Here is a 24,896-nt window from a genome sequence, read left to right on the forward strand (position 1 = left end):
GATGACTTGTGGGGTTTTCTTTGATGTCTTTGATTTCACTCTCTTGCCTCTTTTGTCTCAACAGTTCCTGTCATGTGTTCAGAGGAGCTTTCAACCCTTGTTAAAATAGAATTGTTGCTCCATCTCCTTGGGAATATCCCATTCCATTCATTGGCTGATAAATTTTGGCATTCTGGGCGCACTGCGTTTGCTGCTGATGTTTTTCTACAGCCAAACAGATTGCGGTGGGGAGCACGCTGGCAGTTTAGTTTGCGTGTTCAGTCCACCTTGGTAGGAGTTGCAGTGAAGATGCAGAAGCCTAGGCAGAGCAGCAGCATCCGGCTAAGGCATTCACTGTTAGGAAGCTAGGGAGCACAGAGTTGTTTAACCTCAATTGGATGTGCCGGCAGGTTAGTACGTCATTAAACCACGTTCATGGGCATGCAATGCCCATGCTCAAATTGAAGGGAGATTCCACACCCTGAGAACAGGACCCCAGTTTATGCTAAATCCAAAACAGGTATTTTCTGTCAACTGCAGAAAGTGCACACTGACTAGCACCACATGCAGCATACTTGCTACCCCAAATGGTAGATTGGAGGGTGTGCCAGGTAGTGCATTGTCATGGTGAAGGACTATGACTCCTATAAGAGGAAGGGGCCATAAAGCAAATGACTTCAGAAGTGCAAGTGGCAGCCTGACTTCCTTGGAGCTGTTGGCCTGGCCATGTATTACTCCCCTCTCACAGGTCTCTTGGCTCCTTCCTGAAGGTTTGGAATGCTGTGAGGTTGGAACATGTAACACCCCTGGGATGTAGAAATCAGGTGCTTGGGGATATTTCAGGACGATCCTTTCTCAAGCAGGGGTTGGACTAGATGACACCCTGAGGTTCCTTCCGGCCCTACTTTTTTGATTCCATGACCTCCCTGTGGCTCCTTCAAGTTTGCAGAGTCCTTTCTCTCTCACTGCTCCAGCTGCTGGCACTGTGAGGCAAGGTGTCTGCAGATTGTCCCCTGGGTTAGGACCTTCTCCTGTTCAGAAGGCTGTTTTGCATTCTTTGAGGTGCTTCGGCTGCTCTACTCTTGTTCCAGACCTCCCTTACATTCAGGAATTCCTGTTTCCCAGGGAAATGGAGCGGTTTCCAAAAACACATTTGCTGTCCATTTGTGTCTCGCACAGGACAGAATGGTTTCTTGATGGTGTTTTTTTAGAAGCAAATGGATAGTGGAGCACAGCTATCTATGCTGACTTGCTGAACCACCATTTAAATGCTTCTGACCCACTTTAATTGCCTTCCCTTCTCACTACAGACCACACCTCGAGGGCTGTTATTATTAAAAAGTTAATTGAACAGAACCTGGATTGATCTCCTGCCAGCTCAGCCCCATTTCAAAGTCCAGAGATGGTTATGAAGTTCAATCAAACCTACCCAAGGCACATTGCAAGCAGAATAATATTCCAGTTCAAATGCAGTATCCCTCTACGAATTCCAGAACTGAAATGAAAACAGAACAAGATAAAAGCTCTTTATCTTGCCATGCAGAACACGCACCAGATCCAAAAACATGGGCTCATGTGTCATTAAAGTAATTTAAAGGGTTGGAAAGAGCTGGTCCAAAAAAATCACTTAGGCTATGCTGGCAGGGAGCTGGCCCCTGGGAGTAGAAGCTACCTACTTTCCCAGGCCTGAGGATCTGGCTTTTGCAGTCTGTGCGGCCAGATGGTGAGGCTCCCCTTGTATCCAAACAGGAAGAGAATAGTGGTGATGCCAGGGCGTAACTCGTGCATCATCAGCTCCAGCTATGTTTTGGGCCTCGGCATTTCAGATTAGAGAATGCTTTTGCACACCACAGGCTTCATGCTGAAGGAAATGCCAGCAGCAGCTCTCCAGCAGGGAGCTCTCGGCTCAGTCTCTGAGGCTTAGCACTGCTGGAGAGGAATTCCTGCATGCAGTACTTTCACTTGCAGCAAGCGGGAAATGCAGCCCTGACCTGCGCCCAGAGCAGGGGGTGGGTCACGAGCCCACAGACGCTGGAACTGGAAAGGCTTCGCTCCCCACCCAAGCCTAGTGCTGATGTTCTGCCACAAGCCGCAGACTCGGTGGATGTAAGTAATGCACCTGAGGCTGACACTGGCCTTGCAACTGCCTTAGATCTGTGCTCATTTGTGCCTTCTGCTGTTCACAAGCGAGAAGTGACTGGTTCGTGTCTGAGGTCATTGCTGGCTTATCTCCAGCTGCTCACAGGGCTGTGCTGGCCCCAGAGACTCCAGGAAAGCTTCCTGCCTGGGGAAGCAGACTGACGTGGAGCTGCTTGCACAAAACAAGAAGGGGCTTGTCCCCAAGGGAGTCTACCCATCCTTACACACAAACACTGCAATCCCCTGCCCAACTGCCCCCAGGAGCTGTTAATCCTTGAGTGGAGAGAAGGGAAGCACAGCATGAGCTGGGCCCTCCTGCACTTCAGGCAGCCTGGGTTGCCTGTCCTCCAACCCACAAATGTGCACACATGTGGCTCAAGCAGGTGGGGGGGACACACAAGGCTAGAGCACTGGTGATCTTGGTCCCCAGCAATGTCCCAAAGGCCCCATCCCCCCCAAACCAGTCTGTCCAGGAACCTGGCCATTGCCTGTAGGGTGGGGTGGTCTGCATTGTAGTGAGGTCCACGCATTGCACATATGAGGGGTTCGGTGGGGACATCACAAGTACAGCCATGCCTGCCACCCCAAATTCTCAATGTTCTCGTATAAGAGCCACACCACAGCCCCTGCAATATGGGGACTCTTATGCACAGTCATTCTCTCATGCCCCACCCACATGTACACCCACCCACACCAACTAGCTGGGGTTTGCTATGCTTCCTATTGCACCTACTCTGGCACCCTCTGCACTCCCATCACTACACCCTGCCCCTTACCACCCTAGTAACTTGCACTGCCCTCCCATGCAAAAGTTTGCACTGCCCATCTCCCAATTTAATGCCCCCCCCACCCTCCATGCATGCCCTCACCCCCACCACATTGTTCCCACTACCTCACCCCACCTAATCCCTATAGGCAAATATAGGGAGATGCTGCACATCCCCCCGCACTCCTCCACCATCCTGACCCCAGTGCCCTGGTCTAACTCAGCTCATGCATCACTGCCAGCACCCCACCAAACCCCTCCATGCCCTGCACCCAGGAGCTCCCTGATTGCCCCCCCAACCCCAGCATCCCCCCCAACCCCCTCCTCACCCCTTCAAGGCAGCTACTGCCTCCTGCTGCCCCGCCTGGGGGCAGGGGTTGAGAGTGGGCAGGCCACCCCAGCAGGTCCTGCGGCCTGGCCCTACACAGCTCCTCACGCAGCCTGGTAGAAAGGAGACAGCCACACACCCTGCCTTGCGCACACATCTTTATTTCCACCCGCACCCAAGGCCACATGTTGGGCTCTGTGGGCACAGCTGTCTCCAGGGGACAGTGGGAGCCCAGCTCTGGCGTGGCCATGGAGGGAAGGGCCACCCAGGGCATGCAAGGTGGCAGGCAGCGGGACACAAGCAGCAGCATGGGGGCAGCATGAGGGTGACGGCCGTGGGGCCTCAGGAGCCCATGAGCACAGCCAGGATGACGCAGGCATGGCGAGGCAGCCACGCACCAGCAGGGAGGGCACTGCCAGGCTGTGCCCGTGAGGGACAGTGCCATGCGGCCCCTGCCAGCCCCTGGCCCGGGGTGCCCCCACAGCTGCCTACAGAGCTGGGGCAGGGGCAGGGCTAGGAGCTCCCTGCCGTACCCCCTCACACGATCAGGGAGGTGTAGCTGACAGGAACGAGGCCTGTGTCATTTTTGTGGCAGCAGCGGATCCAGTCCTCGTCCACGGTGGCCATGAGCTGCAGGACGTCGCCCTTGCGGAAGCTGAGGTAGCCGTGCCCGGCGCCTGCGTGGTCGCACAGCGCCCGCACTGCCCTGTACACAAGAGGCAGCATTAAGGGTGCAAGCCCGGGTCACCTGGGGCCATGAAGCCGCTTGTGCCCAAGGCCGGCCCCAGCCCTCCATATGCTTGGACACCTGCCACCGCAGCCCGCCCAACAGCCCCAAGCACCCAAAGGCCCCACCTCACCTGTGGGGCTGAGGTGAGTCAGGCCCTTCCTTCTGCTGCTCTGGAGGCCAGGGCTGCTCAGGGGCCGTCCCCTTCCTCACCAGGGAGAGCACGCTCACGCGGGGGCGCAGCCAGCTGGAGGGTCTCCTGCAGGAGAGCAGAGGGAGTCGCCAGCCGGGCCGGCACCCCCGCTGCCCCCCCGGACCCGGGAGGAGGGCGTCAGGGGCCAGGGCCCCATGGGGGCTGAGAAGCCCCAGGCAGATGCCAGCAGAAAGAGCTGAGCCTGCCACCCTCCAAGGCAGCGTCTGAACTCTGCTGTCGCCCCGAGCAGCCGGGCCTGGAGCTGGGGCGCACTGCATGGGACGGGCACTGGCTCTGAGCACAGCTGGCACCGGGCATGCGAGTGCAGCGGGTATTGAGCTGACCCAGGGGCTCTTGCCCACGGCTCCGTGTGTGGCAGAGCTGAGAGCTGGCAGGCAAAGTCACGCCAGAGCCAGGGGCCCAGAGCTCTTTCGTGTGTCTATCGGGGGCTCGCCCATGCCTGGCACAGGGCTGTGCAGCCGGTGTGCTGCTTCTGCCACCTCCTCTACCCCCCAGGGTCCCTCTGTGGATCCTGCTGGGCCAACCCAGCCCTCGGACACTGCTTGTGGCCCTGCTCCACTGGGCAGCCTGTGAGAGCCAGGCCGCAGTGCAGGGGGCTCCCACTGCCCAGCCCCACCTTGGCATTACCTGGGTCTGGCTGAACTGGTGTCGGGCTCCATGGGAAGGCCTCGGGCAGATGGACAGGTGGCTCCAAAGAGGCGGCCCAGCCAGGCACCCTTCCCCCAGCCAGGCTCCTCCAACACAGGCTGGCTTCTGTCTCCAGCAGCAGGCTCTGGCAGTGTGGGGTCCCCGGGGCCCGTGGACTCCCTGGCTGTGGCCTGCACGGGCAGCCCCAAGCCCCTTGCACCACTGGTAGAGTCTGGGCTCGTAGCGTTGGTGGCAGTCCTGGCCTCAAGAGGCTGCAGCTCCGTGCTGCTGGGCCCCTTGGCTGGTGCCCCGCAGGATGTGTTAGTCAGGCTGGGATCCCCTGGGGCTGTTCGCAGCGCTGTCCAGCGGGTGAAGGGGAAGTCCTCCTTGCCAGAAGCTGTGTAGACCGCTGAGGCCTGGCTCAGCTGCCCCCACCAGCCACCCAGCCCTGCCCTGGTGACCCGAGGGCCCTGGTCATGCTCAGGGCTTCGGGAAGGGCCGTCGGCTCCTGTGAGCACATGGCTGAGCCGGCCACCCCACTGCAGCACGTGCTGGAAGGTCTGCTGCAGCGAGACCCCCACCCGTGGGCTGGGGAACAGGCTGGTGGCAGCTGCTGTTAGCTGGGGCCTTGTGCTGTCCTCTGTGCCCAGGAGGCCTGCCCGGCCCAGGCCATCAGGGGCAGCGCCATGCTCCGGGCTGGCCCTGTCGGTGCTGCCTTGGCCCTCGGCTTGGGCCTCCTGAGCCTGGGTGAGGGGGCCCCGGGTTTCAGCAGGACCGGCAGCTGAAGCAGGGACCAGGGTCGGGCCAGGGGCAGGGTCTGGCAGGGGCCTTATGTCCACAGAGAGATGGTGGTGCTCAAACAGCAAGTCGAGGTGGAAGGTGAGCACGGAGAGGGGCTGGATGAGGAGCAGCAGCTCATCGGCCAAGTGTGGGAGGGGCCCCTGGCTCAGGGCGAGGAAGGCCGAGGGCAAGTAGAGGACGGAGATGACACCTGAGAGAGACAAGGGCCGCACCAGTGAGCAGGCACCACGCAGGGGACGCCCCAGTGCTCCCAGCTGCCCCCCACAGGAGTGACTCCCAGCACAGGTCCCAGACCAGGGCTTCCCTGTGCATGGCCCTGCGCATGCACTGTGCCTTACCTGGGCTCTTCTGCAACCAGGAGATCCACAGCTCCAACTGCTTCAGGCTGAACAAGGCAGAAAGCGTCTAAGTTAGCGCCGCACCATACAAGACCCAGAGCGTTCCCTGCAGGCAGCGCAGAGCAACCAGTCCAGGGCGTCCCAGGGCATGGGCTCCACAACATGACCGTGAGGGACACCCCAGCCCTGGAAGGGCAGGTGCGGCCTGTCTAAGGGTAGCAGAGACCAGAGCCAAATGACACACATGGGTCCCGCACTGGGATCCCGGCAGGGAGCCACTGCCTGCCCCTGCCTCAGGCCTCTTCCCGGTGCGGAGACAGAGGGAAGCACAGGGCTGAGCCTGGTTTGACCCCACTCCCCATCACAGGGCCAAAGCAACGCCTCCCCAGGGCCACCTGCCCCCAGGCTCATCTTGCTTGGACCCTGGCTGCTCCCACTTCTACCCTGAACAGCTGCCCTCAGAGAGTTCACACCCGCAGGGTGCCAACACGAGCAAGCCTAGGCAGCACGTGCCCTCAGGAGCCCTTGGGATTGGCGGCTGCTGAGGCCTTGCTCTGCGCTGCACCGTCCCCTCCTGCAGCACCCAGGCAGAGCGCCCGGGGCAGCCTTGGACACCACTTACTTCAGGAGGCCAAGGACAAAGGCGTGGAACCGCTGCCTGCTGCTGCTGAGAGGAGCCAGCCGCGAGATGTGCCAGTACAGGGCCTGCAGCGACCGGGTGCCGGGGCCTGCGGGCACAGGGTATGCGGCAATCACCACCACTCACCCCCGCTTAGCACCCCGCCTGGCGTGTGCGTGGGCACAGCCCGCCACGGCCGTGCTGCAGCAGGCGCCGGCAGACGAGGTGCTGCGGGAACAGGTGCGAGCCCCGCAGGGACGAGGCCCGTGCCCCTTCTCCCACCCTGTTTCTCTGCTGCATCTGGGGCACCCACCCCCTCGGGCTCTGCTGCCTGCCCCGCGCTCCTCCCGCTCCCCGCAGCATGGCATCTCCTCCCTGCAGCAAGCGCCGCACAAACTACCTGGCTTCACCGAGGCCTCTACCACGCTCCAAGGGGAACTCCTCCTCTGGCCTGTGATGATGTCCTTCTGGAAGGGCTTCAGCCCGTCCCCCACCAGTGCGTACAGCGCCGGGCACAAGGTGCGCAGCAGCAGGTAGCCCACGTCCGGGCTGAGCTGGCTGTCCCCCAGCTGGGCCTGGGGAAGAGGAGAGGCGGCCGGATGCTGGTAGCCAGGGAGGGGGGCAGGAGCCGGCTGTCTCCAGCCCCCCAGGGCCTGCAGCAGGGGAGGATCCTGCGGTCCCTGTGGCAGAGCAGCAGCCAGGCCGCCCCCCCCCGGGGACCCCGGCACGGCCCGGCCCTCACCTTCTGCACCAGGTTCCTGGCGGCGCTGAAGTGGGCGATGATCTTGTCCACGGAGGCGCTGACAGCGACCAGCAGGGCTGGAGGGGCAGAGAGCGGCGCTCAGCCCGGTCCCGGCCCCGGCCCCGGCCCCGGCCCCGGCGCACCGGCTCTTCGCGGCGGGCGGGAAGGGGCGAGAGGCGGCCCCGGGGCCGGGTCGGGCGCGTTACCTTTCTTCTGCTCCCGCAGCTGCAGGCAGGCCGGGGCCGGGGCCGGGGCCGGGGCCATGCGGGGCCGGGCCGCCCCCGGGGCGCCCGCCAAGGACCGGCAGCGTCGGACTGCAAGGGAGAGCGCGGTCACGGGGGCCCCGGGGCTGCGGCAGGGACGCGCGGCGCCGCCCGGCTCGGAAGCGACACGTCCGGGTTTCAGTGGCGCCGCCGGGCCGGGCCGGGCCGGGCCGAGCCGCCCCGGGCAAAGGGCGCAGCGGCGGACCCGCCCCGCCCCGCCCCGCCCCGCCCTGCCCGACACCGACGCCCGCGCGGCCGCTTGGAGCCCCGGGACCGGGACCGGGACCGGCCGGGGGAGCCCTGGAGCCGGGGGCTGAGGCAGCTGCAGAGTCCGGGTCCACGCGCTGCCCTGCCCTGCCCTGCCCCCCTTCCTGCTTGGCCCCGGCTCGCAGGGGCACCGTGCCCTGCCCTGGCCCCTACACGCTCCCCTGCCTGCACCGCGCCAGGCCAGGCGCTCGCCCTCGCTCTGGCACCGCTTCCTCACGGTGGTGGCCAGGGCTGCTGCCTCCTGCGGGCCCCGGGCCGGGGCAGAGCAGCCGGGTGCGAGCTGGCGAAGGGAACCGACAGCTTACGTGGCTTGGGCGGTCGTGGAGTCGCGGCCCCTCCGCTCTCCCACAGGCCACAGCAGCTGCGCCTCCTCTCAGGAGCTGCCGGCCTGGGGCGCGCGCCAGGCTGCCTGCGCCCGCGTGCCGCTCCCGGGGCGCAGTGGCCTGGGGGCCCCTCGGCACCGAACCGCGGCGCGGAGGCCTCGTGGGGCGGGAGGGCCATGGTGGGGAGGGTCCTGCTCCTCGGGAAGAACGGGGAGAGGAGCACGGACAGGTCCGGGCTGCCCAGGAAAGGCAGGCCTCCCCGGTGGGGCGGGGAGTAGGCCCCAACAGGGGAGAGGCGGATGGGGAGCAGCTCCTCGGGGGAGAGGGCGCCCAGGGCACCCCCCTTCCTGCTGGCCAGGAGACAGGCTTCATCGCAGGACAGGGTCTTCAGCGGGGGGCGGAAGGGGGCCGCGAAGAGGACGGGAGACTTCAGCTCAACACTCTCCAAGCTGGAGTTAAGGGAGGGGAGGAAGGGCAGGGGAGGCACCGCCGGGTCCGAGCTGCAGTAGAGAGACTTCCCGTCGGCTGAGAAATGGAAGAGCAGAGGCTGGAACGGCAGCGTCTGAGGCCTGGGGTAGCGAGAGAGGAAAGAGCCGACTGCAGGCGGGGGCATCGCAAAAAAACGCAGCCAAAACCAGGGAGATCGGGTGGGGGCAGCGGGGCACGGAGAAGAGGGGGCGTAGAGGGGGCAGGGAGGCATGGGGGGGGCACCAGGGCCATGGGAGGCAGGAGTTGGATTCAGGGAGGAAAAACAACATCCAAAAAAACCAGAAGAAACAGAAGAGAAAACAGACCAAAAAAACCCAATAAGTGGGAGTGAGGCGTTTCCAGGGCAGCAACAGCAGGGCGGCGGGGTGAGGAGAGAGAGACGGAGACAGAGTTAGCCGGAGTCCCCGCACCCATCGCAACCTCACACCTATGAGCTCACCGCGCACAGCTGGCACCCTCCACTCACGCGGGCACCCGCCAGGCAGTGCCAGCGCCGTCCCCGGGGCCAGGGCCGAGGACAGCCCATCCAGGAGGGCAGTGGGGAGACAGCAGGACTACGGCCAAACAGCTGAGCATATGGAAAGCGTGGGGGTGACAGCAGCGCTGGCCTGGCATGAAGGGGCAGCACTCCTGGCCTCTCCCAGCCCGTGTCCTGGGGTGCCCTCCACAGGCAGCAGCGCTCCAGGCCTCGCTACCTTTGCCCCTGGCACAGAGCCTCTTCCACCCAATGGCAGGCAGCATGGGGCTGGCAGCTCGCACCCCCACTCTAGACCCCCCCAGGTGGTTCTCAGCCCTGCTGGAGCCAGGCGCTCCAGCTACAGGCATTTCATCCAACCTGGCTGGCCGCCAGGAGCCAGAGAAAGGCCGAGCCCCAGGAAAAGAGTGATGCTCTCTTCAGTTCACAGCAGGTCCTGCGGTGCCCTCAGAGCACCCCAGCCCAGAGGCAGCCCCCAGCCCTCAAGGGCACAGGGAGGAAGCAGGCTCTCAGGGGGCACAGCTCCCTCCTGCATGCCCGCCTACCCCAGCTGTTCCTCACCCCCTGCCGCTTCACTGGGAGCCCTCTTCATCTTCACTGCACTGCCCTCTCTGCCTGCCTAGTGGAAGCTGGGTCAGATCTAGCCTCACCAGTAAACTTCGGGCTCCTGACCCATGCAAGGCTTCACTGGCCTATGCAAAAGCAGCTGGGGGGGGCAGAATGGCTCAGGGCATCACAGCCAGGCACCTCCCGAAGTCAGGACGCAGGGAGATGCCGCCAGCAGCGGGCTCAGCGCTAACCTGAGACCTCGGGGCCCACCTGCAGCCTGGCTCTGAGCGTCCCCTTCCTCCGCAGTCCGCTTGGCTCCAGGCCCTGGCCCAGGAGCGAGCGCTCAGCCGCTGTCGCAGGGTGGCAAGCGGCAGCAGCGCAGAGGGAGGAGGGAGAGCGAGGGCGGGCACAGCGTGCCAGGAGCAGCTGGGAACAAGGAGGGCGAGGGCGGGACTCCCATTCTTGCAGACAGCCCTCTGCCGGGTGCAGAGCAGCCCAGGTGCACAGACATCGCCTGTACCACACAGCAGAAACCTGGGCAGCTCAGCGCATGGACGCAACATGCATTTGTTACTGCTCTGCCCGGCCCGCCCAGCCCTGGCCCCACGCACTATCACCAGCACGCCTCCATGCACACTTGACACTCTTCCTCCACCAGCACCCAGCAGTACCTGGCCCTGCAGCTCACCAGCCACAGGCCCCAGGGGAGCAGCAGGAGCAGCAGTGAGAGCAGAGGTGGCAGAGGGAGGGCTGTCGACAGAGATGGGGTGCACCAAGCAGCAGGGCCAAGGCCAGGGGGAGGAAACCCTGAGGTCAACCTCATGGTGGGGGAGGGGGTCACGGCTAATCTCCGAAGCTCCCCACCCCCAAGAAACCCCCGCCCCCAGGCCTGCTCGCTGGGTACCTGGGAGGGGGGCTCCCCTCTGGCCACCAAGGGAAAGGGCTTCCTCTCCGTGTCGGCAGCCACCCGAGCTCTTACCCTCTTTGCAGGTCCTGTCTCCTCTCTCAGCTCTTCCCAGCTCCTGGGGGTTTCCATCAGGCCCTCGGGGCCTCCACCCCGAAGCCTCCTCCTCACAGTCAGACCAAAACTGCTTCCTCCTGGGGGCACAGCCTCCTGAGGGCAGCCCCCTGTCCTCAGCATCGCCGGGCAGTCCCTCTGCGATGGGCTGCAGCCCAGGCCGCGACTTCTTCCTCTGCGGCGGGTAGCTTTCCGCAGGTGCCACGGAGTGGCTGCCCAGTGGCAGAGCTGGTGCCCAGCTGGGGCCCTGCAGCCCCTCGCCGCTGGGAAGGGCTCTGCCCACGGCTGCCTGCTGGGGCTCGGGGAGCTCCTGCAGCGCTGCTCCTTCCCCCCACGCCAGCTGGCCTCTCTGCTTGTTGATGGCATTGCGATAGCGGAGCTCCTTGAACGTGGTCACCTCCCTCTGGCTGGAACTGGGGGGGTTTGCCTGTTTGCCAGGCTGGGGCTGGGGCCTGGGCAGCTCCTGGCCCTGGGCACTACAGGCAATTAGCTCGCTGGGTGGTGGCAGCTCTGTGTCAGGAGAGAAAACAATCAGCCAGTCGCTCCGGTCCTTCTTGGCCTGTGCGAGGGGGGGTCCAGCCATGTTTCTCTTCCGTTTCTGAGCCAGCTCGTGGAAGGAGGTGATGTTCTTTCTGGCGGGGTCTCGGGGTGGCTCTCCCAGGCTGCCCATGGGCTCAGCAGGTGCCTCTGCTGGGGCAGGCTTCTCCATGGCCATCTTGCTCAGCAGTATCTGCAGCCCTCTCTTAGGCCGCGGGGGCACGGGGGGTGGGCCGCTAGCTGGCCCAGGTGTAGGCTGCGGGGCTCCGTTCAGGTTGAGGTCCAGCTGTCCAGGTGCTAGTGCACAGGTGCCCGGAGGGGAGCTGCCCATGGCAGGAAGGGCATTGCAGTTGGAATCCAGCTCACCGCCGACGGCTGGGAGGGGGCGCTCCCCCGGGGTCTCTGGCATGTCCACGCTGGCGGAGGTCGTGTCTGACAGGGAGTTGAGGGAGCTGCTGCTGCAGAGGCTGTCCGGGCTACCCTGGGCCAGAGCCTCCAGGTGCTCCCACTCCGGTGGGCTGAGGCGTGAATCTCTTCCTTCCGGCATGATGGTGCCCTGCTCGGTTGGTGGTGCGGCGTCACGGGCATCTTCAATGGGGATGATGTTTGGCTGCAGGTCTGGGGACTGGGTCTCATCACTGGGGAACTCCTTGCAGTAAACAGAGACGGGGGTGTCATCCAAGCTGAAATCTGAGCAGCTGCTGACAGAGGAGGAGGAGGCAGCATCAGAGGGGGAAGCCAAGTTCTCCTCCATGGGCAGGGAGAGGAAATCCCCCAGGGCAGGCTGGTTCCGGAGACCTGACTTCAGCGGCTGTGGCACGTGCGACTCACAGCACCGGCACTGCAGCGAGGGGTTGTTAGAGTTGGCATCAACTTGCTCAACTTGCTCCAGGGCACCATGGTTCTCCTGGCAGTCGCTGCAGCCTGTCTGCTCGCGTGGTGCCATGGTGACAGAGCCTTCCCGGAGCTCTGGGTGCCGGGAGAGGTGCAGCCCCAGGGAAACATGCTGCAGGTGGATGTGGTTGAGGTTGCACAGCAGGCCTTTCTTTGGGGACAGCATGATGCCGGGGAGTTGGCGGTGCCCAGGTTCAGACACCACAGCCTAGCCGCTCAGATCATCCACCACCCTGAAAAAGGCAACATGTCTTCTCAGTCACAACAGGCAGCAGCAAGACAGAGCGAGCACAGCAGGGCAGACAGACTGATGGGGAGAGAATGGGCAGGCTGCCCCCATGCAGCATCCACAAGGAGGGACAGGAGGTGGCTGTGGCTCCAGGCAGAGGGAGCAGGACCCTACCCGGGGCACAACTGGCAGAGACGAGGTGGCATCAGAAGAGGAAACAAGTACAAGAGCTCCAGACTGGACCCGTCTCCTGGGGAGCAGCCTGCTGTGTGGGGCATAAAGGGTCTGTCCCCACCCCCCTAGCTCCAGCTGTTCAGCAGCTGTTCTCTGGGGCTCTGGCCCAGGGGCTCTCTCAGGTGTGCCAGCAGCTTCATGGGCTGGCCTCAGATCTGCAAAGGCAGCAGCAGCCCTGAATTACCTCTGCCAAGTTGCAGCAGTCTGGACCTCAAGGAGACGACACCCTTGAAGCTCAGCTCACCGTCAGCGTGGGCCCCAGGCTCGGTCTGAGGGTACGCCCAGCACCGAGGGGAGAAGCTAAAGACTGAAGTTGCCTCTGGGGAGTCACTTGCTGTCGCCCTGTCCGTGCCCAGGCATCAGGGCAGCAGGAGGCAGACCTGGAAGGCATGAGGTGACAAGTCACTGGCAGGCAGGCCCCACACGTGAGACAGGCAGCGATGGGCCCCACCGGGCATTGCCTGGCACTTCACCCATGGCCCATCTGGCTGGTGCTCAGCAGAGGCTGCTGCACCAAGTCAGCCATGATCTCAGCCTCTCCCTCCCGCAGCTGCCCTGCACCCGGCTCCAGCCCTGGCCCAAGCTCCGCAGCAGGAGGGGAGCGGGACACGTCCATCCCCGAGAGCCTCTCGGCCCCTCGCACAGGCAGTTGGAAGGCCTGGCACACCCTGCTCTGTGATCGGGGACCATCTCCAGGCTGGCGCCGTCACAGCGGCCTGGCAGGAAAATACTGCTTGCCCCCCTGGCCCCCCAGTACCAGCCAGCCTGGAGCTGCCCCTGGGAGACGGGCCCGGGGACCGCAAGCTGCCTCGCGCCGTCTGCTCCGTCCGCTGCGCAGCCCCCACCCGCCATCCGCCCACTCCCCCTCCCTCAATCCGGTCATCAATAATTCACAGCAAAGGATCTGTTCTCATGACAACCGCTCTTTCCCGTCACGTGGCCCTGCCCTCTGCACCACGCCAGCCCAGCCCGAGCCCTGTGCCGCGCCCAGCCCCCCGGGGGCCAAGGCAGGTGGGGATGCGGGGAGGGAGGCAGAGACCCCGAGTCTGCTCCAGCTGGACCAGCATCCCTGCTACGCGCACCCGGGCAGGGCAGGGCAGGGCAGGGCAGGGCAGGCGGGGAGAAGCAGCTCAGGGATGAAGAGCAGGTGCCAGCTGGGTTGGGGCAAGGGGCTTGTCCCCCCCAGGCCCCACTTCCTATATGGGCCCAGGTGGAAGCAACCGCCTCTCCCCCGACACATGACAGGGGCTGGGGACTCCTTCCAGCGGCTCCCCCCTGGCCCCGCATCCCTCTCGGCGGTGAGCCTGCTCCGATGCCGGGCCCGGGAGGGCGGAGGCCCCGGCTCCCAGCGCCGCCGGGCCGGGCGGAGGGTCGGCGGGACCCGCCCGCGGCACGGGCTCGTGCTTGCAGACCTGCAGCCCCGCGGGCAGCGCCCAGACCCGCCCCGACCCCGGCCCCGCTCGGGCGGGCTGCACGGACCAGACCTGCCCCGGTGCGGACGGGAGCCGGGACCCCGCACAGCGCCGCCGGGGCTTCCCAGCTCTGCATCCCCGCGGCCGGGGCCGGCGCTCACCTGTGCTCGCTGCGGACGCGGCGCTCCCGGGCGGCCGATGCGGCTGCAGCCGAGCAGCCGCGGCTGAGCTCAGCGCTGCGGGGCGGAGCCAGGAGCCCGGAGCCCCCGCCCCGCACCCCCGAGTCTGCCCCGCCCGGCCCCCGCCCCCGCCCCGGTCAGCACAGACAGCAGCTGCAATAATTTAGCTTTATTGGTACAAACGGTTCCTCTCCTCCGGGGCAGCAGGGGTCTGCCCTTTCCCCCCGCCCCCTGCACTGCCAGGCACTGGAGGGGGTAAGGTTGCAATGCTCTTCAGAGCCAGTCCCAGTCACCCCCCATCACTTCTGCCGCTTGTAGATGACATGAGCCAGGTCCAGGAAGATCTCCTTGGGGAGGTGGGGGGTGTGCACCTCAATCAGCTGCTGCAGGTGTTGAAAGCTACTGTCCTCATACTCCTGGTAGACAGCCCTCAGGCCCAGAGCTTCATACAGCTCCTTGACCCTAGCCACTTTCTCTAGTTCTTTCTGCCCATAGTTCTCCTGGAAGCAAAAAACAAGGTCAGACATGAGCTTGAAGTCCAACACAGGCAGCACACCTCCTACTCCCAGCCCCTGGGGTTAAGGCCGAACCTGGCCCCCTTGTGCACAGGGAGCTTCCCCCATAAGCATTAGTAAGCCAGGCAGCAACCCCCACTGCCCCTGCCACAGGCCACCAGTAGGGGGGCAGGGTCTTAATCTCCCAGTGAGAATACCTCAAGGAGCTTCCTCTGCTCTGGAGAGGCCCGGCGCAGGCACTCTACCACCAGCCAGCTGCACTTGTTGTCCTGGATGTCAGTGCCAATCTTACCTGTCAAGCTTGGATCCCCAAAGCAATCAAGGAAGTCATCCTGTGGGCAGACAAAGCCTACTGTGCTGTGACCTTCCAGAGTACAGGGTCTCATGAGCACCTATGGGAGAAGGGGTCTCTTACCTGGATCTGGAAGAACTCCCCCATCTCCAGCAGGATGGCCTTTGCATTGGCATGCTCCTCCTCACTCTCTATGCCAGCCTGCAAGGAGAGAAGAGAATGGAGATGCCTCGGCCTCTAGCCCAGACCCTTCACAACCCTGGTCCTCTGCTGCACATACACCCCTCCCCTCCCCCCCCAGGTCCTCAGCCAGCAGAGCCTACCCCAACCCCCCCAGACATGCGCACCACCACACTCCCTCCCACAGCAGAGTTGCCTGCCCACCCATGTCAGCCAGCAGTATGCGGGCTGCAGAGGACACTCACCATGTACATGGCAGCAGCGACAGGCAGGTAGAAAGAGTAGAAAGCTGTCTTATATTTAACAATTGCCTTGTACCTGCCAGACAGGAGCCACACTCAGTGACCGAGGCCCACAGGGTGCCAGGAGCACCTTGCAGACACTGGAGCCACTTCCCAGGGACAACTGGCTACAGCATTGCCCCAGAGATGTCAAAGCCTCTGGCTTGTAAAGACAGCAGCCAGGGGGGGGAGCAGCCCAGAGAAGCTCCTTGCTACCCCTCAGCTACACAGAGGTGCCCTGCAGGGCAATGGGCGCTGCTGAGGCAGCCGCGTCCATGAGCCACAATTGCCCCAGTCACTGCACCTGCCCCCAGATAGCAGGCTTTACCCACTAGGCCTCACCTCTGCTCAGTGAAGCGGGCCAGGTCCACTTGGGTAGGGGGAGCTGTGATGAGGTCCAGAGCCTGTCCCAGCTCCGTCTGGTAGCTGGTCTGAGGAGGAAGAAGACGTGAGGTCCCAGCCCCACTATGCGCTGCTCATATGGCCCTGAAGGCCCCATCCCTGGACACTCAGAGACTATCCAGGGGAACAAGCAGCTGCCACCACGTGGCATGGGGCTTGCACCTCCCGGCAGGCATGTGGCAGCTCTCTGACAGTGACCTGCAGACCCGAGTGAGATCAGACGTGCCCAAGGGGAGCTGACTTGCGGCAATCAGGGTGCAGGAGGAAAATGGGAGCAAAGGGGCCAGCCCCACCTGCAAGAAGAGCTCCAGCAAGTGCAGGTAGTAGGGCTGCCCCCGGCAATATTTCTTCAGCAGCCGGTAGATGGAGGATTCAAGAAGGAAGGAGTCATTCACAGCATCCAAACCAATCCCCTCCTGCAATAGAAGGCCCAGGGCAGGTTAGAGCCAGCCCTCTTCCATCCACCCTCTGCCAGGCTCCATGCTTCAATCCTCCCCTACACGCACCACAAGGCAAGCCAGCAGCAGTGAGAGTTCAAGCTGCAAGGCTCAAGCTTTGGGCAAAACACCCAAATGCATCAGAATAACAATTCCCAATGGGTGCCATGAGGGGTGACGGCACCAAAGGAGCATCTGTCGGCGTCAGCATGGGGAGCCCCATGAGGCAGAAGTCTGGTGGTGTAGAAACTGTGATAGTTAACACTGTTGCCAAGAACTTCCCAGCTCTGCATGATAGGACCCAGCCACAGAATCAAAGGGGTGGGCAGGCCCATGCGTGTAGACAGCCCAAACACACCGCACCCCTTCTCCAGGGTCAGGAGGCAGCGCACGGCCCCTTTTAATCCAGATGTGCCGTGGGAATCGGAAGCGCAGGGAACACCGATTCAGAACGTGGACAAGAACATCACGGGAGGACAAGAACAGGGTAAACTGCTGCAGCAAGGCAGGATAGTACATCCCAGGGCAGCGCGTGCCCGGGAAGGGCTGGGGCAAACGTTGCAACTACACGAGAGCACGAATTGGCAAAGAAATGTGAAGCAAGAGCACCTCGCGTGGGCGAGCAGCGACTGGAAAAGCACTTCTATGGCACAGAGCCCCGCACTGCCCAGGGGACGCATGAGGTGACTGAACTGCTGTGGCAGGACCTGGAAGCAGCGATGCCCAGTGCCGTCAGCCCCTGCCCCAGCCCCCGGTACCTTCTTATACCAGCAGGGCTGGCCCCGGCGGGTGAGGGACGAGTCCATGATATCATCTGCCACGAGGAAAAAAGCCTGGAGCTGCAACAAGAACAAGTCCTTCTCGTACCACACCGGGACTAAGCGGTTCAGGCCCAGGTCCCCCCAGGCACCGAGGGCTGTGCCAGCCTCCTGGTGGGGAGCCTGACGGGGTCCATGGTGCCCCCAGGCCCTTCAGGAGCCTGCTCCCCCCCGCACCCGGGACCCCCAAGCCTGGCCTCACCAGCTCGATGCACCAGCCGACCGCCAGCGCGCACCGGACGCTGTCCGGGCCCTGCTGCTCGGGCTGCACGAGGCGTCGGAAGGCGGCCAGCACGGTCAGGCCCCGCGTGTGCTTCCCGCCCGGGCTGTTGTACTCCAGCACCTGTGGGGACAAGCACACAGCTCCGCTGACACCGGCCCGGTGGCACCCACCCCGGGCACCCCGCGAGGGCGAGCACAGCCTCTCCCCCCTCCGCCGCTCAGCCTACTCCCCCGCTCACCTCCTTCAGCCGGGCCACCGCGTCGCCCACCTCGGGGTGCCGCAGCCCGTCGGCCGTGAGGTCGCGCACGACCTGCGGGAAGAAGCCCTCGAAGGCCTGGCGGTCCGCGCCCATCGCCGCCCCTGCCGCACGCGGCGCGCTCAGGCTCAGGCCCGGCCCCGCAGCTCCGCGCACCAGAGCGAGCGCGCGGCCCAGCAGCAGCCGCCCCGTCCAAGCCGTGCTCCCCGCACCTGCTCCGCAGCCGCCTCCACTCCGCGCGCCGGCCCCGCCCACTTTAAACCCCGGCAGCGGCGCGGGGGCGCCTGGGAGCTGTAGTGCGCGCGGCCCCAGCCCCGCGCCCGCCGCCGCCGCCGGGACCACAACTCCCGGCCTGCCTCGCGGCGGGGCGGGGCGGGGCGGTGCCCCGTCCCATCTCGGGAGGCCGCGCCCATTGGCCACCTCCCATCGTATGAGGATGGGCCCTTGGGGGGATGAGCCAGTCAGCGGGTGGCGAGGCGGGGCCACGCCCGGCGGAGCCTCGGGATTGGCTGGAGGAGGAAGTTTGGGCCCGCAGGCAGAAGTACCGTAATCCTTCAGCAGCCGTCTGACAGTGGGTGTCCCCGCCCCCGCCCCCTAGGCCCCGCCCCCGACTAGCTCTTCCCCGATCCCTGCTGCTCCTTACAGCTCCGTTCATCTGCCTGCCGCTACTTGTAATATCTGCTGCTCCGCCTGCTGCTCCCTGCCCCTCTGCTGCTCTGCCTGGCGCTCCCTGCTATATCTGCTGCTCTGCCTGGCGCTCCCTGCCCCTCTGCTGCTCTGCCTGCCACTCCCTGCTATATCTGCTGCTCTGCCTGCCGTTCCCTGCCCCTCTGCCTGCCGCTCCCTGTTCTATCTGCTGCTCCCTGCTATATCTGCTGCTCTGCCTGCCGTTTCCTGCCCCTCTGCCTGCCGCTCCCTGCTATATCTGCTGCTCTGCCTGCTGCTCACTGCCCCTCTGCTGCTCTGCCTGCCGCTCCCTGCTCTATCTGGTCAGACCACAGGGTGTTGTGCCCGTCTCCTGCGTGGCACAGAGGCCAGGTGCAGGCTGAGACTGAACAGGGTCTGACCAGGGCTGTTGCCACCGTTTGACTCCCACTGACAGCTTCCTTCCCCCTGCCAGCCTGCCCCGCCACTCCTGCCCCGGCGCCCCAGGCCGTGGGCGAGCAGGGAGAAGCGGCGGCTGGTGGAGCGGGACCAGGGCCGGGCTGGAGCAGGAGGGGTGGGGACAAGGAGCAGGAAGGGGCGAGGCTGGGAGCTGCCCAGGGGCTGGCAGGGAGGAGGGGAGAGCTGCCACTTCCTAGTTCCTATCTGGGGCGTCTCCCGTGGGCCGGAGCAGCGGGCCAGCACCGGAACGAGGTGGGTGGTTCCTGGCTCGGGAGCAGCCGTGGGACCGGATTGCAGCCCCTGCCCGGCCCTGGCCCCTCGCGCCCGCACAGCGAGCTGGTTCTGCCTGCCCAGGACCCCGGTGCCGAGGCCTGCTCTGCACATCGCAGCTGCCAGCCTCGCTGCTCCCTGGCCCCAGGACGGCCCGTGCGGCCCCAGGGAGCCTGTCTCGTACGCCAGGGCAGTGCGACATGAGCTGTCCACACCACGCTGCTGTGAGATGACTGGCCCCAGAGCCTCCTTGTGGTCCCTGGGGCCTGGATCCCGGCTCCCAGCCCCTGCTTCCCGCTGGGCCTGCACCATGTGGGGATGCTTGCCCTGGCTCTGCTCCCAGAGGGCCCCGGTGTATGCCAGGGGCCACAGGTTGATCCCAGGTTGCTGCCAGCTCCTTCCCAGCTCCCGTCTCGGGGTCTGGTTGTTGTAATGAGCCCGACAGCCAGCAAAGCCCCAGGCCACGCAGGAATGACCTCTGGTCCAAGCTGGCCGAGCTCTGGTGACACTTTAATGAGCTCTGGCGTGTCAGAGGTCTGCTCAGGGGTGGGGGTCTGGGCTGCAGGGAGGCAGCCATGGCAGGACGGGCTGCACTGGGGCTGCACACGGAAGGTGGGTCCAAGCCCTCCGCTGAGCGATGATCAGGACCTTGGCACCAGGGGGGAAGTGCCCGCCGAGTCGATGGCTGCACAACGGCGGCATGCAGCTAGCACTCCCCGCTCACGCTGCCCTGAGCAGGGGGCACTGGCACTGCCCCAAGAAGGCCTCGGCACTTCCTGCTGCTCCCAGCCCGGCACTGGGGGGCAGGGGCTGCCATCCCACGGGCTGCGCCTGGCAGCATTTGTGCAACTGCACCCTCCCTGTCTCAGCAGGGGTCATCAGGCCGTGGCTGCTGGAAGACATGGCTCAGCTCACCCAGGAGCTCGGCACAGCCTTTTTCCAGAGGAACCAGCTGAGGGCGTCCCGGGCGGACACCTTCCTGGAGCACCTCTGCCTGCTGGACATCGACTCGGTGCCCATCACCACCCGCAACACCAGCATCGTCTGTACCATAGGTATTGCTCTCCCAGGGAAAGGGCAAGAACCACTCTGTGCAGGAGAGCTGGGGGTGCCGGGCCACAGGATGGCACCGGAGACCTGCCTGGAGGGGCTGGGGCAAGGCCCAGGGCCCTGAGGGTGGGATAGTCTCTGGGCAGAGGGCAGGAGGGTCTGAGCCTCTGTGTCTGCCAGGGCCTGCTTCCCGCTCCGTGGAGATGCTGAAAGAGATGATTAAGGCTGGGATGAACATTGCACGCCTGAACTTCTCTCACGGCTCACACGAGGTATGTGGGTAGGGGCCAGGCCCCACAGACGGGTGGAAGCAGGGATCCCCCAGCCTGGCACAGGGAGAGGGTGCTGTAGCTAGGGAGCGTCTGCCCACTGGGGCAGCGGGGGAGCCCCCACCTCGCAGGCTGGAGCAAGGGAGGATATTGAGATGGGGACAAGTTTGTGGATCCAGGGCAAGGCCCAAAGCCCCCTGACTGGGGCAAGCAGGGCCCTGAAGGGCAGGTGCAGACAGGGCCCTGATGGGAAAGGAAGGGGCAGGACCAGAGACCACAAACTGGGGCAGGGGCAGGGGCAGCACAGCTCTGCACAGCAGCCCCCCTGCAGCCCTAGCTCTTCCCTGCCAGTATCATGCCGGCTCCATTGCAAACATCCGGGAGGCGACAGAGAGCTTCGCCTCCAATCCTCTCTTCTACCGCCCCGTGGCCATCGCCCTGGACACCAAGGGCCCTGAGATCCGCACTGGCCTGATCAAAGGGGTGAGTATAGAGTAGCTGGATGGGAAAGGGGCAGGGGCTGCTGGTGGGAGGCTGCCCTGCCCTGGCCTGTAGCAGAAAGCAAGGGGTCCGGGAATTGGCAGGGGGACACTGGAGCAGGTGGGACTGGTGCGGTTTGGATGGGTCTGCCAATCAAGCTGGGCACGCTGAAGCCCCGATCGTGCGGTGCCTGTGCAGGGTGAGAACATGGAGGTGGAGCTGGTGAAGGGCTCCCGCGTGACGGTCACCACCGACGAGGCCTACAAGGAGCGCTGCGACCAGTCTGTCATCTGGGTGGACTACCGAAACCTCGCCAGGGTTGTAAAGGTCGGCAGGAAGATCTTTGTGGACGACGGGCTCATCTCCCTGGTGGTCAAGGAAATCGGTACGTCCCCCAGTGCTCTGCCGCCCGCCCACCCCAGGGTGGCACAGGGCACCCCCAACCCGGGCCTATGTCCCCAGAACTCTGACCACCGCCTGCCCAGCCCAGGGTGGTACAGGGCACTAGCCGAGTGTCTGCACCTTCCTCAATGCCCCCCCCCCCCCCCCCCGGCGCAGCTCTATGCTACATCCCCATGCTCTGCGCTGTTCTTTAGCCCCTACCATGGCTATGTTGCCCCGGCCAGTCCCCACTGGGGTGCCCATCCCAGCCCCTGTCCCTGTGCCCCACGGACCCCGCAGGGCCTGGAACTGCCTCTCTCCCTGCCCCAGGCCCCAACAGCTGCGTGACGGAGGTGGAGAATGGCGGGGTATTGTGCAGCCGCAAGGGCGTGAACCTGCCAGGGGCGGAGGTCGACCTGCCAGCTGTGTCAGAGCGGGATGTGCGCGACCTGCACTTCGGGCTGCAGCATGGCGTGGACATGATCTTTGCCTCCTTCATCCGCAAGGCAGCTGATGTGGCAGCCATCCGGGCTGTGCTGGGCGAGCAGGGCCGCACCATCAAGATCATCAGCAAGATTGAAAACCATGAGGGCGTCAGGAAGTAACTGTCCCTGTGTCCCTGGTTGTCTGCCCCCTGCCTATCAGCCGCGGCAGCAGGGGAGAGAAATGTTCCTCTCTGCCCCACATGTCATCGCTGGGGATGGGGCATCATGCCCACCCCAAAGGCATTTCCCCGGGGGGCCACAGCAGCACTTACCTGCATGGGGTCATCAGGCACACACAGGCTTGCTCTGGACGTTCTTGTGTCCCACGAGCTCTCAGCTCTGTGGCCAGGCTGGCACCCACTCTTGTGGCAGCCACGTGCCATTCCCTGAGCTCCCAGAACACGCCTTCAGTAGCATGTCTTGCCTGGGGTGGGTATGATGGGGACACCTCCTGAGCCGTGTGAAGCTAAGCCTGTTCTGCCCTGCAGGTTTGATGAGATCCTGGATGCCAGTGATGGGATTATGGTGGCTCGCGGGGACCTGGGCATTGAAATCCCAGCAGAGAAAGTCTTCGTGGCGCAGAAAATGATGATTGGTTGCTGCAACCGTGCGGGGAAGCCTGTGATCTGTGCCACGCAGGTCAGTCTGCTCCAGGCTCTGAGGATCGGGGCCCCGGGGGTTGGTTGCTATGACAAGCCCTGAGGCTCTCCCCTGCCGGCAGATGCTGGAGAGCATGATCAAAAAGCCACGGCCCACGCGAGCAGAGAGCAGCGACGTGGCCAATGCCGTGCTGGATGGAGCTGACTGCATCATGCTGTCAGGAGAGACAGCCAAGGGGGCCTACCCAGTGGAGGCTGTGAGCATGCAGCACGCGGTAAGAGTGCTCCTGCCTCACCTGGCAGGGTGCCGTGGAGAGGGGCAGGAGGGCAGGTGTGGGGAGCTCCCTGTGCCATTAGGGCACCGCAAGGAGGGGCAGCAGGATGGGGCTGGCTCTGATCAAGCACAATCACCAGCCCTGTGTGGGCTCCTGTGTCTGCATCCCATGCAGATCGCGCGGGAGGCCGAGGCCGCCATCTACCACCAGCAGCTGTTTGAGGAGCTGCGCCGGGTGACACCCCTGAGTCAGGACCCCACCGAGGTGACAGCCATTGGGGCAGTGGAGGCCTCTTTCAAGTGCTGCGCAGGAGCCATCCTCGTGCTCACCAAGTCCGGACGGTGAGACCCCGCGGGGCGGGGGCCACACTCTGGGGGACAGGGGAAGCCAGGCCAGCCAGGGAAGGGTCCTACCCTTGGGGCTGTGAGGGGCAACACAGTGGAGTGCAGCGCATTGGTGTCTGCCCCACCATGATCTGTCACTTGTCCCTGCTGGCGTCACACCATCCCCAGACAGGGGTAGTGCCCCCAATGCCAAGGCAACTCACCCAGGCTGCACCGCAAGTGAACCGAATGCAAGGGTCTTGGCTCCCACCCCCGTGTCCACTGTGCTGCCCCCATGGCACCTGGTGCGCGAGTCCTTACCCACCCTTTGGCACCCGGCAGGTCTGCCCAGCTGCTGTCCCGCTACCGGCCTCGTGCCCTCATCATTGCCGTGACACGGAGTGCGCAGGTGGCTCGCCAGGCACACCTGTGCCGGGGCGTCTTCCCTGTGCTGTACCGTGGTGCCCAGCAGGAGGTGTGGGCTGATGACGTGGATCGCAGGGTGCAGTTCGGCATTGAGATGGGTGAGTGCGAGCCCCGCGGCCTCGTGCTCTGGCACAGCACCCGCATGGGCCTGCCTTAGCCCCCCGCACCCCTCTGCAGGCAGCCCCTGCTGCCCCCCTGCCCCTCTCACCAGCTGCTTTTCCTCCCAGGACGTGTGCGTGGATTCCTGCACTCCAGTGACATTGTCATCATCGTGACAGGCTGGAGGCCTGGCGCTGGCTACACCAACATCATGCGAGTGGTGAAGGTGCCATGAGGACGGGGCGGTGCCAGGGGCTGCTCCTGTGCCCGGCCCCTGTTGATACCACATGGCTCCATCATTAAACACCCAGATCCAGGCAGCTTTCTCGTTGTGGCTGTTGTGGGTGCTGGAGGGGGGCACATACTAACCTGTGGCCCTGGGAGGTGCTGCCAGGGTTGTGGCCCTGGGCTGTTGGAAGTTGTAGGACTTGGCAGGCAGGGGTGGAGCTGCCAGCTGAGGAGCTCCAGGCCCCGCTGCCAGAGTTGCCAGCTGGGCTGAGGCCTGACCCTGACCCTGAGGCGAGGACAGGGACCAACTGTGCACAGCTTTGGCCCTGATGCCCCAGGACCCTACCCCCGGCCCTCCTGCCCAGCGCCTCCCCCCACAACAGGATTCTCATGGCTCTGGCTCCTGTGCTGGGAAAGGGCAGGGCCGGTGCTGGAGGTTTCCCAGGCTCGGTGTAGGCTCCTGGTGCTGCAGCCCTGCTACTTGCTGGGGGCTCTTGCCCCCACCAGGCTCTGCTCACAATGGTGCTGTTGATTGGCAATCTCCCCCTGATCTGCTGTGATCCCTTAATCTCCCCCTAAATCAAGTTTAATCAATCTCTGCTTGACTTCTTGGTAATCCCTTCCACACCACTGCCAGCCCCAGGGCCTTGTGGCTACGTCACCTTCCTGGCACCTGCCAGCCATGGAAGGGACCTGGCTCCCCACGAGCCCTGCTCCTGCGGGCTGCACCTGCTGCTGTACCATTGAGCTTTGCAGCGCAGTCCTGCAGTGATCATGCAGAGTGCTGCAAACGACACGGAGCACGGGCACTCCCGGTCCGGCTGGGGACCAGGGCAGCACTGCTTCCTGTGCCTTGGCCGGCACTAGACTGCGCTGCTCTGTGTGGCCCTGAGTGGCTGGGGACACCAGCCAGGCAAGTCCTGGGACATCTCGGCTCTCCCAGGGAATGGGTGGAGACGATGTTTCAGGCAGATGCTCTCTTCTCTTCCTGTGGCTGCCCCCATGGTCTGGCAGGCTGGGCCCAGGAGATGGGGTCTGGCCTCTGCAAACAGGAAGCTGCACAGAGGGAGCATCTGGCATCTCCTTGTGTGGGGCCCAGCCTGATCCGAAATAATCAAATTATCAAGAAACCTGTTAATCAGGGCTCATCTCATTATCTGCCACCAAGCCTAATGCCTGCAAACTGCACGGCTGCCCTGCACGCCTGGCAGACCTCGATGCTGGTGCTGGATGCAGACACAGAGGGACACAGCTCCTGCGCTCCACAGTGCGGCCTGGGGAGCAGATCCAACCTGGCAAACCAGGTACGAAGTGCTGCGCCACCCTGGGACTCTGATGGGGCAGTGGCAGGGCG

At 64.2% G+C, this 24,896-nt stretch overlaps 3 protein-coding genes across 7 annotated transcripts; 1 reads left to right on the forward strand and 2 right to left on the reverse strand.

Annotated features, from left to right (window-relative positions):
- Nucleotides 1-3,353: 3,353 nt before the first annotated feature.
- On the reverse strand, nucleotides 3,354-14,215 carry RUSC1 (RUN and SH3 domain containing 1). 3 transcript variants are annotated; one of them, XM_059718824.1, is made up of 12 exons: nucleotides 14,132-14,215; nucleotides 12,743-12,938; nucleotides 10,626-12,328; nucleotides 8,116-8,730; nucleotides 7,487-7,594; nucleotides 7,281-7,357; nucleotides 6,939-7,113; nucleotides 6,542-6,647; nucleotides 5,920-5,966; nucleotides 4,781-5,771; nucleotides 4,073-4,198; nucleotides 3,354-3,918 (listed from the first exon to the last, which is right to left on the reverse strand). In XM_059718824.1, exons 3-12 carry the CDS (start codon nucleotides 12,259-12,261, stop codon nucleotides 3,750-3,752), a joined length of 4,050 nt encoding a protein of 1,349 aa, XP_059574807.1. In that variant the 5' UTR covers nucleotides 12,262-12,328; nucleotides 12,743-12,938; nucleotides 14,132-14,215; the 3' UTR covers nucleotides 3,354-3,749. The 3 variants fall into 3 exon arrangements, with proteins under 3 accessions (XP_059574807.1, XP_059574808.1, XP_059574809.1); XM_059718825.1 differs by lacking the exon at nucleotides 8,116-8,730 and having other exon boundaries at nucleotides 14,132-14,214; XM_059718826.1 differs by lacking the exons at nucleotides 7,487-7,594; nucleotides 8,116-8,730 and having other exon boundaries at nucleotides 14,132-14,214.
- Nucleotides 14,216-14,303: 88 nt separating this feature from the next.
- Nucleotides 14,304-17,789, reverse strand: FDPS (farnesyl diphosphate synthase). Its single transcript, XM_006264349.4, has 9 exons — nucleotides 17,536-17,789; nucleotides 17,277-17,417; nucleotides 17,015-17,095; nucleotides 16,113-16,235; nucleotides 15,760-15,848; nucleotides 15,382-15,454; nucleotides 15,080-15,157; nucleotides 14,862-14,996; nucleotides 14,304-14,649 (listed from the first exon to the last, which is right to left on the reverse strand). The coding sequence occupies exons 1-9, from the start codon at nucleotides 17,647-17,649 to the stop codon at nucleotides 14,449-14,451; spliced, it is 1,035 nt and encodes a 344-aa protein (XP_006264411.1). The 5' UTR covers nucleotides 17,650-17,789; the 3' UTR covers nucleotides 14,304-14,448.
- A 1,013-nt stretch (nucleotides 17,790-18,802) lies between these two features.
- On the forward strand, nucleotides 18,803-23,631 carry PKLR (pyruvate kinase L/R). Of its 3 annotated transcripts, none has more exons than XM_019493197.2 (11): nucleotides 18,803-18,909; nucleotides 19,800-19,982; nucleotides 20,158-20,249; nucleotides 20,598-20,729; nucleotides 20,925-21,111; nucleotides 21,438-21,708; nucleotides 22,081-22,231; nucleotides 22,314-22,466; nucleotides 22,641-22,807; nucleotides 23,132-23,313; nucleotides 23,443-23,631. In XM_019493197.2, exons 2-11 carry the CDS (start codon nucleotides 19,829-19,831, stop codon nucleotides 23,547-23,549), a joined length of 1,596 nt encoding a protein of 531 aa, XP_019348742.1. In that variant the 5' UTR covers nucleotides 18,803-18,909; nucleotides 19,800-19,828; the 3' UTR covers nucleotides 23,550-23,631. The 3 variants fall into 3 exon arrangements, with proteins under 3 accessions (XP_019348742.1, XP_014453288.1, XP_059574811.1); XM_014597802.3 differs by having other exon boundaries at nucleotides 18,812-18,909; nucleotides 19,797-19,982; XM_059718828.1 differs by lacking the exon at nucleotides 18,803-18,909 and adding an exon at nucleotides 18,957-19,151.
- Nucleotides 23,632-24,896: the final 1,265 nt, after the last annotated feature.

The sequence above is a fragment of the Alligator mississippiensis genome, chromosome 15 (genome assembly GCF_030867095.1).
Source record: "Alligator mississippiensis isolate rAllMis1 chromosome 15, rAllMis1, whole genome shotgun sequence".
Taxonomy (NCBI): domain Eukaryota; kingdom Metazoa; phylum Chordata; order Crocodylia; family Alligatoridae; genus Alligator; species Alligator mississippiensis.